This window comes from Parus major, chromosome Z (genome assembly GCF_001522545.3).
Source record: "Parus major isolate Abel chromosome Z, Parus_major1.1, whole genome shotgun sequence".
Taxonomy (NCBI): Eukaryota; Metazoa; Chordata; class Aves; order Passeriformes; family Paridae; genus Parus; species Parus major.
The window spans coordinates 61,536,733-61,552,745 of record NC_031799.1 but is presented as its reverse complement, the minus strand read 5'-3'; the positions used below and the strand labels follow the sequence as shown (position 1 = coordinate 61,552,745).

The 16,013-nt window shown below is 37.5% G+C and overlaps 1 protein-coding gene across 2 annotated transcripts in view; it reads left to right on the top strand.

Moving 5' to 3' along the window:
• PCSK5 (proprotein convertase subtilisin/kexin type 5) overlaps positions 1-16,013 on the top strand; it is a 229,767-nt gene that overhangs the window by 66,133 nt on the left and 147,621 nt on the right. For both annotated transcript variants that reach the window (XM_015652533.3, XM_015652536.3), the window contains exons 4-5: positions 4,374-4,517; positions 6,763-6,839. In XM_015652533.3, coding sequence (XP_015508019.1) covers positions 4,374-4,517; positions 6,763-6,839 — 221 coding nt within the window. The remainder of the gene's footprint in view (positions 1-4,373; positions 4,518-6,762; positions 6,840-16,013) is intronic.

Sequence of the window (16,013 nt, the reverse complement as noted above, 5' to 3'; positions counted from 1 at the left end):
TTTTGATTGCTTCTTCCACCCCTGGTCCGACAGGTGGGGTGTTCAGGTCTGGTGATGATTATCTTTTTGGAGTCTGTCTTTTTGTCAACCTGATTGTTCCCCACAGAAATCCGTAGGGCGTTGGGTCCGGAGGTAGGTAATTTTCTGAGCCAGTTCTATTGTTGTCTTGATGGCCCTCGTCCTGTCAATTTGTCTGAGTAGATGGGTTTTCCCTGAGTTCGTTATCTTGGGTGTTGGTGGCAATCTGTTGCTTTCCAAAGGGGATTTCGACCAGACCCGGAGCAGGGTTTTTTTACATTTTATATTTCACATTATTACAAACATATTTAATTTATATCTTTCCGAATTTTTAATACATACAATAATTTATTACATCATTAACCAATATCACCAGTTAATATCATTGGTACCAATATCATTAACATTTTCAAATTACAGTCTGAAGAAAAACATGATGTTTTGAAGACCCTTTTAAAATCTCAGTAGAATTACTCTAAATAACTGGGCAAACATTGGTTTATTCCTTTTGATGGTGTTGTCCAGGCTATGGATGAAATCAATGTATGTTGAGGTACTGCTGATTTAATGCATTTGTCTAGTTGTAGTACCAATGCACGAAATTTCTGAATTACCTTATCTGTTTTGAGAGGCAGAAAATGCAGTAGAATAGTCTATTTTATACTGTTTCCTTTAAAATTCAGAAAACAAACGTTCAAAGATTGACAGATCTAATAAAAGCCTTCCAACTACTGTATTTGTACATGATCATGGCAAAAGTTGTTTGTATTCTAACAAATAAAATTCTAATTCCAAAATTTCTAACAAGAATATGGAAATAGATAAACCACAAAATGCAGTATTTGTTCATTGATACAAAATTCAGTCGCTCTGGATGATGTAACGTTTATTATCAGCACAGATGTTGAATAGTTTTTTATCTGGGTAACGCTGTAAATTGAAAAATGTTTCCAAATTAATTAAAACCAGCCCTCTGCTAACAACCTGACAATGTAATTTTGATTGGTGGTAGAGAAGGAGCAGGTGATTAGAGAAAAAATTATAGAATGGAACCCAGGAAATTTCTTTGCAGGAAATGTTTTTTGAAGGAAAGAGGAATTTTAACCCAATTCAGCAGCTAAGCACCACATAGCTGCTTGCTTGCTTCCCCAGCAGTGGGATCAGGGAGAGAATTAGAAGGATAAAAGCAAGAAAATCTATACATTGGGATAAAAACAATTTAAAAGGGAAAGCTAAACGTGCAGACACTAGCAAAACAAAAGAGGGAATTCATTCACCATTTCCCAGGTGTTCAACCATCTCCAGGAAGCAGGGCTCCATTGGGTAAAAGTTACTTGGGAAGACAAATGCCATCACTTGGAACATTTTCCCCTTCCTTCCCCTCCCCAGCTTTAACTACTGAGCTTGACATTCTATGATCTGGTCACCTGTGTCCCAGCTGTGTCCCCTCCCAACTTCCTGTCCAGCCCCAGCCTCCTCACTGAGGGAGTGATGTGAAGAGAAAAAAAGGCTTTGGCTCTGGTAAGCGCTTCTAAGCAGTAACGAAAACATCCCTGTTTTATCCAAACTCTGTTCATCACAAATCCTAAACAGCCCCATACTCTCTTCACTGTGAAGAGAGTTAAAATTGACTCTGTCGCAGCCAAAACCAGTCCAAGGGACAGAAAAGAGTCCAAGTGAAGCAATTAATATTAGATTCTGTTGTATGTGGAGTGGCATATCTTATACCATATACCATAAAAGATAGTACCTAAAAAGTAATTGCCCTCCAAGATTTTAAGTGTTCTCAATTAAAGACAAATCAGACTGCATCAAGAGGAAAGTGCCCAGTCTGATTTATCTGGGGAAAATCAGACACAAATATGAGGGAAAGTCTAATTTGTGATTAAAATACAGGAATCTTAGATCAGATATTGAATTAAACAAAACTGGGAGTTCACTGGTAAAAGACAGTACTGGAACAGAAAAATAAGGCTAGAATCAAGGCAGGGATTAAAAAAATGCATAAATAAATAATTGAATAGAAGGGAAAAGTGTGGGGAGTAGAGGTGAAAAAAAACAGATGCTCTTCTAAATAGGACATGAGAAGTTGCTTTTTATTGCAATGGTTATAACTGAACCCTTCATCTGCTTTTGAACTATTCTCATTTGGATGCTTCTTTGCTGCCTTTACATTTTGTATCCATATGTTAACATGTGCTGTGTACTAAAGTTATAAGTGGGCCCACAGTTACAACTTCTTTACCCTTGCATAATCAATTTGACCTCATGTGTCTCTTGATAGAATCATCAGAGCACACAGTAAGGCAAGATACAGCTTTCATGGTTGTCTCCATGCGCTTAGCAAACCCTTCAGTCACCACCACAAAAGCAAATATTCAAGTAAGGCAAGTGAGGGCAATGGTCTCATTAAGGGAAGTACTGGTGACCTTCTGGCAGAGATCCAAAGAGCTTGCAAAGGAATGGGGATTAAAATACCCATATGCTTGCTCAGCCTGTGTGGTTTGGCTGGCATGAAAGCAAAACAACAAGCTCATCCCCTAGGAAGAGAGGACAAGACATTAAGCAAATCAGCTGAGGGTCATTTGGCATTTCAGAAATGGGGATAAAGGCACAGTGTAATGGTCCAGTGAATCTGATTGGAGGCTAGAGTCAGGAATCCTGATTGCCCATTGTAGCTCACTCTTGGTTTTACCCTGTGGCTAAAGGCTGGTGGTTCTACCTTCCTGTCTCTTTGTCTTCACATTAGAAAATGTGGAGGATGATGCTAAAAACTTTTGCAGGTATTTTCTGGTACTTAATTTAGTAACATTTTGGAAAAGACAAATGTACCTGGAAATGATAAATTTGTTTACCCATCTTGTTTGTACATTAGAAATCCTTGTGTGTACAGCCATTACATTTAGACAGCAGGTTTACACTGTAATTAATTTCATAAAGCCAGCAGCATGAGCATTTCCAAGCAATACAGAGAACAAAAGCTACACATTCCTTGGAACTGGTCCCTGAAGTCCTTTGTGTGGGGATGGATTGACAGAGAGAGACAGATATTTGTGGGCACAATGGAAAGACCCTGAGAGAGACTTTATATTACGTATAAAAATAGAACATTGTTCTAGTAATAACAAATGACCACTCTTAAATCCTCTGATTTGGGTGGTAAACTGAAGAGCAAGGAGGAGGAGGAGGAAAATTATTATTTAATACAAGTCAGTTTGCACATGGTTAATGGTTTTTCATTGTGCTGACTGAACTAAGGAGGAGACTAAGCCAAGGTGGAGTGCTCCCCTCCAAATCTATTTATCCTTGCAATTTGTGGAGTGACAAGACATCAGGCTGAAGTGGGGACGTGAGGTGGTGGGGTAGGGATTAAGATGGAGCATGCTCTACGTCCACTGTTGTTAGGATACAAATATCTTCTTTAATTTGTTTTTTCTTCCTCCAACCCTTTGCTTTTACCCTTCCCTGTACCCCCTCTTTTTTCTGTTTTTGCCTGTTGCTGTGTCTGAGCCTGGTGGAGCTGCAGGAAAGCAGTACTGATGAGAGAGGCTCATTGAACTAATTTCACAGGGGAGGGCTGTGCATGTGGATTAGAGAGTGGCTAATGGGGCATTACAAATACCTGAGGGTCATGTCTCATTGCCATGGCGAGCCAGATTTCTTCACGTGAACTGGGTGCATTTGTGTCTAGGAAGAGGCTTTCAGCTTTAATGTACACTAAACTTTCTTTCTCCATCATACTGGACTTGGTTGCTCTGAAAGCTGTACCCCAGGCTGCTGTCAATCAACACTATCTACAATTCATCCAGCTCCCTAAGATGCAAGATTTTCAGGGTAGTGTTTTCATTACAGGTTCTTAACTGTGGCTCATCTCCTGCTGACACTGCACAAAACCTGCCAAAAGCCTTCTTTTGTAGATAGAAATGAATCTTGATTAGTTTCCAAATACTCTGTCAAGAAATTGTACACAGCATGTAAGCTCTAAAAAGCAAGGTGTTTTTTTTTCCATGACCATTTCAATACAGGCATTTGTCTACTTTTATCCACACATGGCTTGTTTTTTTGAAAAAATAAATAAATTTCAAATTCAGTATAGCTGAATGCTTCACTTTTGTATTGCTTAGCATGAAGAATAATCAGAAGAAGAAATAAGCAGGACATGAAGTTTTTATACAGTTTGCATTCTTTTTAAATTGTTTTCTGTCTAAATAAAGGTGTTGATGTTGTGTAGCTCCTATTCAAATCTATATGTTTATGTGCAACTTTAAATAGTAATGCTAATGCAAGTAGGATCAATCCCTCATTGCTCAGTAATCTACAATATGCGACATCTTCCTCTCCTCTTCTCTCCCCAGCACTGCAGTGACAACACCCACCATTGCCAGTCAGATATGAATATAGTAGGTGCTTGGAAGAGAGGTTACACTGGAAAGAATGTTGTGGTCACCATCCTGGATGACGGCATTGAAAGAAACCACCCAGACTTGATGCAGAATTATGTGAGTGTCCACAAGAGTTCAGGTTTCCTGCTTTGTTATTACTCAAAAAATAACTTGCTGCTTGTAGAAAGATGGAGGAAGAGAGGAGGGAGGGAGGAAGTCATACAAGTGTTTCCTCAAATATTAACACCAATGGGAAGAAGGAAAACAGTTTTTGACAATACATATTGTTTTAGCTAAGACTGTGTTTCATCTGAACATACTTAATATTTGGATGCCTCTTGTAGCTGAGCCCTGTATTTCTGAAAGACTAGAACCAATTACTGGGTATTTTTTGTCTCTTCTGCAATTTTTTTACTTAATATCTTCACACTCTTAAAACTTAGAAATGGAATACATTGCTTTTCAGTTAATACATGCAGCTGAATTCCATATTTGGCCAATACATTTAGTCAGTGAAACAGAAGCTTTTCTTGAAGACAGTAATTTTACAGTAATCTTTCCATGCATTAATTTTTAAAGCTATTTATCATACTGCTAGAAACAATATGAAAGGAAAAGTATATGACCTTTCATGATTCACTCAGTTAAAAACAAGTGTAGAATATTCTGTTGTAGAATATTCTTTCTAGTAAATCTCTTTTAACTCTACTGAGTCCCCTCACAACTTGTGATAGAGCTGCATCCGTTGTTTTCTGTCTTCTATATCTCACATTGCCTCAGGAGGTTTCTGTTTGCTTGTGGTTCGCCACATTTAGATGACTGATTTAATCTGTCTTGGAGGCTGATAGCATAAGGAGAATCTTCGAATCTTCTTCTCTGGTAGGTTGCTTCCTGTGTTGGTGTCAGAGTTTGATGCTGTTCAGAGCATCAGGACCAAATTTTGCTGGAGTGATTTGTCCTATCTTTTGGAAATAGGCATTAGCTGAAGGCATGTCAACCATATGAGGACCTTATGATTTGTCTGAATTAAAATGTGCAAGGTGTGTTTCTACACAGAGTAATAAAAGAAGTAAATATATTTGGATTGAGCTAGACTGGTGAAGATGACCAGTGCAAGGCATGCACATACCTTCATTCCCATTACAAATATAGATCTTGTTAAAGAGCCCTAAACACAGGCTTTTTGCCAGCAAGCTTATCTTCTTGATTGAGCATTAAGAGATCATGACAAAGACATCTTTAACAACCCGTTAAAAACTACAATGATGTTCACATTTTACAGCCACTTATTTTAAATTATCCATGTTTATGTATGCATCCTACCCTTGCTGCATGTGAAACTCAGCTTGGAGGATGTGAAAACACAAGTGGGGCAATTGCACAATTTGTCAATGTATCTCTGATCCTAGCACATGACACATCATTAATTTTAATATCTTAAATTATTTAAATAAACCAGATATAATTTTACCTCCACAGTGAATGACCCAGATTGTATCATGTTACCTCATTCCAGTACTGTCCTACCACTGGATTTAAAGTAACTATTTATATCCCTACCACTTCTCTCTCCCTTTTCCCACACCAACAAGTTATTCCCCAAATTCACAAGCAATACACATTGCTTGTTTGATCACAAACGCCTTCTATATCTCAGATTATAGGTAAAGGGGCTGCTGAATATTTGAGGTAGATGTGTAACTGGTTTTGAACAAACAAGAGTTTGAAAATTGCTGCTTACCATGTCAACATGTGGTGACATGCTACTGCATCAATTAATGAGAGCCATACAAACCAGCAGCTGTTCACACTGTGAACTATTTTCAGTTGTAAGAACCATGATAAATATGGAACAAAAAGACAGATATCTTGCAGTTATTTGAAGCAGTTTGTGTTGCTTTCCAGTATGTAATTTTATCACAATATTCTTAAGAAAATTATATTATTTTTATTTCTTGAAACAATGGCTGAAATTTCAGTTACAGTCATGTAGATAGTTTTTTTGAATCTTAAAACATTCAGCAGAATCTCTGTTTTGAGAGTGAACTTCCTTAACTTCCAAAAGGTTCTTAGAAGAGAAGTAGTCTTCTGATTAAATAAAATGCCATTTTCTATTTCCTCCCTAATGCTGGACCTATACTTTTTCAGAGCATTTTTTTATCCTTCTCTGTGTTCCAAAATGAAAAGAAAATATTTAATTCCTGTACATAATGTTTTCCTAAAAGACAGTCACCATGAAACCACAGGGATATTAGTTAGTCTAATTACTCATTTGTAAGAATCTGCTAACTGAGGTACAGGCCACATGAGTCAATGCCTAATTAATTAGCAACTTTTTTTTTTTTTCTTTTGTTGGATACAGGATTCTCAAGCCAGTTTTGATGTAAATGGAAATGATTTTGACCCTATGCCTCGATATGATGCCAGCAACGAGAACAAGTAAGGCACTATGATATCCTTGACATTTTCAATCTGAGCCAGCAGGTAGAAGGTACAAGTTCATCTGTGAAACTCTACAAAACTTGATTCCTCATAAAACAGAATGATCTGCATTAAAATCTTTGTGAAATACATATTTTTTTCTTTTCCATGCACACACATGACTCCTTGAAAGCATTTGAAACTATCTGAAAATACATAAAAATTAGTTTGAGAATTATGGGCATGTGAAATGAATCATTTTCAATCCCTTTGGGAGGCAGAATATATGGGATGACTTGCTTTTCTTAAATGTCATTTCATTGAATTATTAGGGAGTTATTATGTGTTAAAAATGTTCTAGTTTCTGACTCTCTTAAACTTTGTTGATTTTTTTGTTATTGAAGTAGGCAAGTTAATGGAGGTTGTTGCTTCTTTTTCCCCTTCCAATGACACCTTTTAAAGTGATGGAGATTTTTCATTTGGACTTTGATAGAAGCACAGAAGTGGAAATCCTGGCAGGTTTTATCTGTGTCACATGACTAGTTGGAGATATCTCAATGAAGGACATATTCCCCCTTAAGAATTCTGCTTTCTGATATTTCTCATTCCAGTTTTGCTCATTGAATATGCTCTGGTTAAGGCTTGGAGAAAACCAGAGAGGACACCTCACCTGAAAAAGTGGGCCATCTTTCTGCTCAATGAATATTTGAGGGCAGTCATTTGATGGTAACATTTTCTTAGCTAGGTTCTTGGCAGAAAGAAACACCCTTCTGTGGAATTGCATCATTTGAAGGAAGGAGAATCCTACATATATTTTGTAGGCCATATTGTTGTCAATATGTTGACTACACATTTTGTTTTCTTGAGGTTTGGGTTGTTTTGGTTTTTTTAATTCTGAAAAGCATTTAATAGTTTCTGCCTACAGAAAAGAAACTACAGAGGTTGAAACCTTGTCCTTTATACAGCTAAAATTTTGGGGGTATGTTGTTTCTTTCCTATAAACAAATTTTATCCAGAAGTGTAACGTGCCGGCCATGGGTGGGGAGACAAAATCCACAACTCCTGCTCCAGGTACTCATGAGACAAAACAGCCTCGTTTATTATTCAGAACTCACCTAAATACCCAATTCAAATTTCCCGGGCTGGACAGACATTGGCTGAGATCTCTCTCCCTGCCCAGCATCCTGGCCACTCATGTGCTTACTTCTCAGCTTGGATGGGGCTGGCCCAGGGTCCTGTATAACTTATCCAGGGACATGTTCAGACATGAACTAGGCTAGCTGAATTGGGTTTGTGTTATGGTCAGATTTACTTTGTCCAGTCCAGACCAGCTGTACTGTGACAATGCTGTGACACAGAAGAATGCAGTAGGTGAAAGCTGGGAGTCAGGTGCAAAATTTAACATTGATTTAACTCCAGAAACAAGCAACCTTGGATCACATTGATGGGAGAATCCTCTCCTGGTCAAAACCCTCATGATAAAGGCAGGGAAGGCTGTTACATCATAATAGGACAGGGTAAAGAACAAGGCCTCATTACTTGACCTCTGCAAATACTCTTCAGCTGAGCTGCAGGTTTGCATCACAGCACACCCATTTCTTCTGCTGTCCACCACATACCTATCCCTACATACACTTTAGGGACACATCCTGTCTCAGCTGTAGGAAGATGTTCCTCTTGGACTTCTTGGATTTGAGGCATAACAAGGGTACACTTATAGACTTCCAAATTTCAGTGCACTTTCAAGGACTTCTGGGTGCAGCAAAAAGCCACCTTCACCTGTGAATTTGAATCTTTTTTTTTGTCAGAGTAGTGAAGTCACTTTTGTACAAAGCATGTCCAGAAAAGTGAGTCTGCTTTCTATTTATTAGTAGCTTAAGTTTTATACAGGATATGAGGACTGCTTCTTTTATCTCTTAGAGCCCAGGGGATTTTAGTTTTCATTCCCTCCTCCCCATTAAGTACTTCCACTGCCCAGCCTCCAGGATTCTGCAGTGAAGCAGGGTGATAGGAGGGCAGAAGCTTTGCTGTACTATGCTTTGTCAGTGTTATCAGGACATACAGTGTCAGTCAGACAGTACAGAGTCAACTTTTGGACACCAAGGATACATGAAGCATGCTTTCAGTATAAGATTATTTGGCAGCCTAGCCTCTACTTAGAACTTAGAGGCTCAGTGTTTCCAGTTAGCAGATATACAAAGTGTGATAATCAGCAGTTAACCACCTTCAGTTTTTGCAGCTCTTGCCCTATTTTCCTAGTTGCCTGTAGACTAAACAAGAATTAAACCACTACACAGGTACCAAAAAGCGCTACTTAATAGCGCTGTCCGTATTTTTTGTGTCTAAAATACCTTCAGAAATTGGGGCAGGAATTCAGATTGTCCAGCATACATTTGGCACTAGAAACTCAAGTTGTGTCAGGAAAGTTGAGCTAAACACAGGCAGGGAACATTCTGAAAGCCATGCATTACAAAGACTTCATAATGTGCAGATCAGTTTGGTTGATTCCTGCTTCCTTCAGTAGCAGCTGGACTGACAAATTACCATAATAATGATTTGTATTTTTCAGTGAAGGTGGGATGTAGAAATGCACTGTCATTTTCAAGATGATCTAGTTTATTCTGCCTCATTTTATAATCCAGCCTTAAGGGATGGAATGATAAAGAGCAAAAGGAATTGCTATAAAAATAAACAGGTGTCTGGGCAGCTCTGCATGCAGCTGTGAAACATCAGAGCATTGGATCTGTGTGTTAGCTTTTCACTTTTAATTAGAGTGAAGACTTTCTATTGCTGAGGCTTATTGGTGAGCAAAAAGGAGCAAGAAAAAATTAACTATAGATTACTCTAGTGTGAGCACCAGAGTGCCACTTTCCAAAATTATATTTTGGAAGTTTTACATTGAATCTTCTATTAGCTAAGGAGAACAGGAGGGTAGGAAGAAACATTAGACTAAACTTTCAAGGCTTGTAGTCAAAATGGGTGGGATGATAGTTTCTTTAACTACTATGGTATGTAGGCGTGCTGCCAAAAGTTTGCTTTGGTTTCTACAAATTGCCAGCAAATCATGAAGCTTCTAAATGGTACAGACTTATACTAGAGTTTCCTTTTGCTCAGAGGCAGTCAGCTGTGGATGAAGTAATTTCTGCTATGCAAGGCATCTTGTTTTGGTTTACTGCTTTATTCTTTTTCTGTTATTCCACTGCTATTTGTTAACATCTGTGTTTATAAAATTAGGCATTATCAGTCACAGGTCCATAACAGAATGCAATGGGGTCACTGAAATGGTATTGTACTTATTATATAGCCTCAGGAATAAAACAGAAATGTTCATAGTATTTTTTTGACCAAAACAAAAATTACTTCTTCTGTTTCATAAGAAATTTCTTAGGGATGATATTTGAAAGCTTAGGTTTTACTGTGGTGACAGGTACTTTTATAAAACAGACGACTTCTAAAAAAACTCCTTTAAATAATACCAGTTGACATTAATGCAATTCTTGTTAAACTTGCATAAGAAAAAGTAAAAGTGAGCTGTTATTTCTGATTTGGAGATACTGAGTCACTATTTGGATGCCTCTTCAACATTTTTCAATGATGCATCCCACTACATAAATAATTTATTTCAATAACCTTCTAAATTGCTTTTTAATGAGTGTAAGATCTTTGAAAGACAACAATTCTTGTCGTTCAAAAGTTATTAGAAACAGAATCTCTTATGTCTAAACTTTGCAATATGGGGAGAACTTTACACCATTTCTCACAAAAAAATTACTGAGTTGGTGAGTTTCAGTCATGTTTGATCCAGCACATCAGCATTGTTTTGCCATGGCATCCATTATGATTCATTATTACTTTCCTTTGCCAATCACATTAATGTGGATGCCCAATAAAATGCCAAAGTCTTAATTTTCTTCATAGAGTGGCAAGCTGCTAGTTTATACTCTCACAGTGAAGGCCTGTAGTACATCCAGAGTCATTTTAATCGTATTGGATACAAGATACTTGACAGACAGATGAGCTTCTGTTTCCTCCTGGATAGTCAATAGAAAGAAATTGAAAAGCTTTATTGCCTGCTGTGACACTATTCAGTCAGATACCTGAAGAGCTGAGCACAGCAAACAAAGAGAGCCTGAAGTCTCTCATTGGTGGCTTGAACGATCATCTCAAAAGGTTCCCACAGCAGCACTGTGACAGAAAGGAATGCTGACAACTGGGGGTATATTTCTATGCAGTTTGAGTGCTGGTATGCACCCGTTGCTGTTGATTTTAAATTTACTGTATTGCTGCAGACAAAACAGAAGGGAAGATAAACTGTACAGAGAAGCACTGCTGCACCATCTTTACTTTCAGTTGGAGTAAGGTATCAGGTCTTAGGTAAAGGCTTTTGTTTTCAGAGGGAATCTCAATTGTGTTTGCTCTTCTTCTGTACCCTGACTTTTCAACATGATATTCTCCAGCCTCTGGAGATAAAACCAAAGCATGAAGTGATATTGTCTCTGCAGAGTGTGGTCTGTTGGATGCCAGAAAAGCATCTCTGATAGCCCAGAAGTGCTCCTTAAGGGGGAGGTAATTTAGGCTAAAAATTAATTTTACACTTAATATGTGTATATATTTCAGATCAATAGAATTTAATGCTCACACTGAGTGTGATATTGTTGATTTCAGGTACCAGTTACTAAATGTCAGGTGTCTAGTGTATCTCAGTGTCACTGCAAATTTCATGGACTTCAGTTAGGATTCTTAGAAAACTTCAGATTTTGGCTTGTTTTCTCTAGCTGGTGACATTCACAAATGTTCATTTGTGAAAACCAGAATCTGAACCAAGCAGTCAGAGGTCATTGGTATAGAAGCTGTAGTCAGTGACTGCAATCCAGATTTATCATGTTTTGGTTGTACTCTGATTCTAAACTGTGTTATGGACACATCCTACTGTGCTGCAATTTTAGCAGATGTTAGTAGCGAAGTAAGTTTCAGTTTACAGACTGCCACTTTCTACAAGGAGCATTGTTAATGATTCATCAGCTAATCTCCAAGTTACCTGTAGATTACTTAGCTAATCTAGTGACCTGTCGTGGTTTAGAAATGGTATTCCCCAGTTTACTGTCCCCACTAAATACTAAAGACCTTGTGCCACTCCTTTCATTTCTTCCTGCTCTCTTACAGCAGGGTTGAAGAGAATTGGAGACACAGAAGGTGAACATCATTGGCTGAGATAAGAACAGTTTACTGGGAGCAACAATGAAATAAGACCATGAGTAGTAACAGAGTGTGCAAGACAGAGCCCTATAGTTTTATAAACCAGCAGTCCCACAAAAAGCACCCCTCTGAACAGCACTCCTCTCTCCTTCACTGCTAGAGGTGGTGTCAAATAACCCATGGCCTCATCTCTCCTGGATGCTGCAAAAGTTAACCCTCTCCTGGCCACAGGGCATGGTGGAGCATGGAAAATATCTTGCTGCATGACATACTAGATCTTGCCAGTAGTTGTTGCTTGTTAGTAGTTAAAGGTTCCAGTATAAAATTGAAAAAATTAGGAAAATAAACTTTTCAGCTTGCAGAATTGTACTATGATAAAGTATAATAATTTTAGGTTCATTTGGAGCAATTTTTTCTTCATTTTCTGTTTTAACTGTTACTTAGAGTTTTTGGGTGCTGTTATACAACATGCTTATCCTTCAGATTGCCATGCCTCATCACATATGACAATCATCATACATGCTTCATTTCTTCTCTCTTAGGGTAGAACTGAAAACATGTGTGTAGAATCATTTAGCAGAAAACTTTCTTTTCTTGAAAGGAAATTGTTGTAAAGACATGGAGCAAAAATCCTCACTATATACTGCATTTGAAAATGTTTTTCTTTTCATGCAAAACACGTGTTAAACCTGTGGGAAGAGATGAGGTGTGCATTAAACCAGAACAGACAACAAACTAACAGCTGATGTTTTGAAGAATGCTGTACTGTTTCAGAATAAAATGTCTGTTCATTTGACATTTTCTGAAAGTGGTATCTTAGAATTGTTGGAAGCTGAGGACAATTAGCCAGGCTAGGGGAGGGGCAGTCTCTGTTAAGTCAGTTCACCCACTGATAGGTGCCTCTCATCACTGGTGTTTATGATCAGTCCTTGATGACAGCATTTCATATTGACAAGACATTAAAACATTTGTTGGACTACAAGCCTTGATTAAGTAGCCTTTTGATCCTGGTTCTAGCTTTAATAGTGGAAAATCTCATAATGAAAGTTTTGTCAGACTGCCAAAAATTGTCATTTTGTTAAACTCTTCTAATCTGCTTATTATATTAACACACAGTGTTACGTAGTCCTGTCTGATAACTGTATGTGGTATAATTTATAATTTCTGAGAGCCATAGGAAAGACAATTCTTTGAGTAGTCATTGAAAGTGAGAGAAGTGAAACAGAGGAATAAACAAAACCCAAATTCTGCTAGAATTCCAGTTGAAAGATGAAAAAATAGTCTTTTTTCTATACCCTGATATCACTGAACAGTATTGTTTACTGCTTAACTGGTGTTTGAGGAGCAGTGCTTTTCCTTTTTATGATGTATAAGACTTTCATGGTCTCAAACATTTAACCACAACACTTAAGGAAAGCCTTCTTTCTGTTTCTAATTACTGAAGTACCAGACAATGAGCTCACAAATAAAATTAAGTTCTGAAGCATTATGCAATTGCTTCTAGTGCTTTTATGTAAATTACTGATCACAATGAGTCAGATATTCCCTTACAATTCAAAGTCAACAAGAGGAGGGATACAAACTTTTCTGAATTCTTCTCTATCGAGAGTTAGATGTGAAAGTTTTTTTTAGATGTTCTTTTTCCCAGAGTAGATTTTTTTCTAAGGTTGTGTCTGTACTTTGGGGTATTGAACTTAGCAGGAGAGAATTTGCAGCTACAGTAGGCTAGTTTTGATGTGGTAAAATGGTAAACCAGTTTCAAGTTGCATGCAGGTTTACATGTACAGCTGAATAGAATTTGAGACCAAAAATACATTTTTTCTGTGCTTTCTGCTTTTCAGACATTATAGGTACTGGAGAAAGTTAAAGAGTGGATCCATGATGCATATGTGGTAATTGATTTTGCCAGATGGTTTCACAGTTAGTCAGCACAGTCAAAGGTGGTGCAAAATGTAGTTCATTGAGACTTTTCAGCCAGCATAAGTATAGCATTGATTACTCTTCTAATGTTTGTGGCATTAAGGAAGACCTCTAAATATAGGTTTGATAAAGCAATTGTAAATCCAGTGTCAAAAGCTTTTAAACTGAAGCATTTTTATAAATATCATACTATTCATGGTTGAATTTTGCGAAGTTGCGATAGAAACTAATATCTTAGTGGCATTAATAGGGGGTTTTTATAAGAATTTTTCAGATGTTGCTTTTTTTTTTTTGCAAATGAAAATACGTGCATTTGAAAGGTTAATTCTATTGGCAGGTTTCTTTTTATAGCTTTGATTTACATTTCTGTGATTCTGTAATTTTTCTTAAAGATATGGGCAGATTATTACCTTAGACACTTCATCAAAGTTAGATTTTGCTCTTGAAGACAAATTACCTTTTTTCCTTTTCCTGCAGAAAAAATAATCAAGATAGAGAAATTCAGATGTAGAAGTAAAGGAATGGATATCACAGATGTGGATTGAACTGATGAGTATATGTTTAGCCTGGTTTAGAAAGCACTTGTACTGCTATACAGACTCAAAGCAGTCGTCAAATCTCTGGTGTTACAAAACTGAGGAGGAGACTGGCTTGTTTACTTAGCCAAAATGTGTGACGGTGAGGCTGTTGGCTAGGTTTGTCAAGGGGTGGCAAAGACAGTGTAGTGAGAAGGTGTGTTTTACTTTTCAGCCCAAACTTATGTTCCTGCACTTCTCTTCTTAAGACTCCATGAACATCAGGTGAACAGCTGCTAATTTTTTCTGCACTGAAGTGAGCCTGTTAGAATTAGACTTCTTACACTGGAATCCTTTTTCCAAGTAAAAAGAAACTTTGCTCCTGCTGAATCAATGACCTAAGTTTCATTAAAAAGCAATTATCAACACAAATAAAAGTAGGATTTGAGCTTATTCCAACAATTTCCTCATTCATCTTTGAAATGCATCTTTAAGGAGAAATGGAAGGTCTGTTTAATTCAGAACAGCATCAAATAAAATTTAGGATTAAGCACAGTACATGTCTTGCACAGTGCCATTGAAATTGCATTCAGAATTCAAGATGGGTCGGAAGTGTGTTTCTGAGCTGGAATATGGTGCAGATACAAAGTTACATAACCTTAATTTCTTTAAAATGTTGTCACAGTAGTCATCCACTATGAAAAATGGAGTATGCAGACTAGGTGAAGATCCATCCATGACTTGTGTGCACATCACTGTATTACTCCTCATTTTTGTCTTGTGACGGTAGGATTTTTGCATCTGTTAGTATCTTCCTTGCATGAAAGAAAATTTTCCCTAAGAAGATTCCCCTAAACTGTTCTTGGGATCTCCAAAGGCTTCCAAGACTTTTTTTCCTGCCAAGGAGATCTAAGTGTGATACTCCAGGTTTGCATTCTTGTATTCATAAAGTATTTTTCATTTCTGCTTAGGTGTGATTTCAGTAGAACTGATTCAAAATATATTTGAGAAGTTTTTCTTTCCTGTTTCATTGGGGATTTCATTACATGGAAGTATGGAGATTTTAAGTAAAAGGAGGTTGCTCAAGCACCTGAGATATCTTCAGATGACACAGATTGGTGTCAGTGTGGATGAAAAACATGAATCAAAATATACAGTGACTGATACTATACTATCATACAAATCTTGTGAAACAGAAATATAGAATGGAAGGTATCTAAGTACAGAATAGAGCAGGCTCACGGCCATGAATATAAGTTGATCAGTTCCTAATAATAAAGGGGTTCTTGAAGGCTGGATATAGATGGAAATCTTAAAGCAGAGGAGCAAACCTTCACTATTTACCAAAAAGTGAGCTGCCAGGAAAGAAAATTGGCCTGGTATAACAGGGAGCTTTTGCAGGAACTCAGATACAAAAAAGAGAATTTATGGCCCTTGGAAGAAGGTGCAGACAACTCAGGAAGAATAGAGTGATGGTAGGTCATGTAGAAAGAAAATCAGAAAAGTGAAATCTCAACTAGAGCTCAATCTGGCTCCTGCTGTAAAAGATAATAGAAAATGT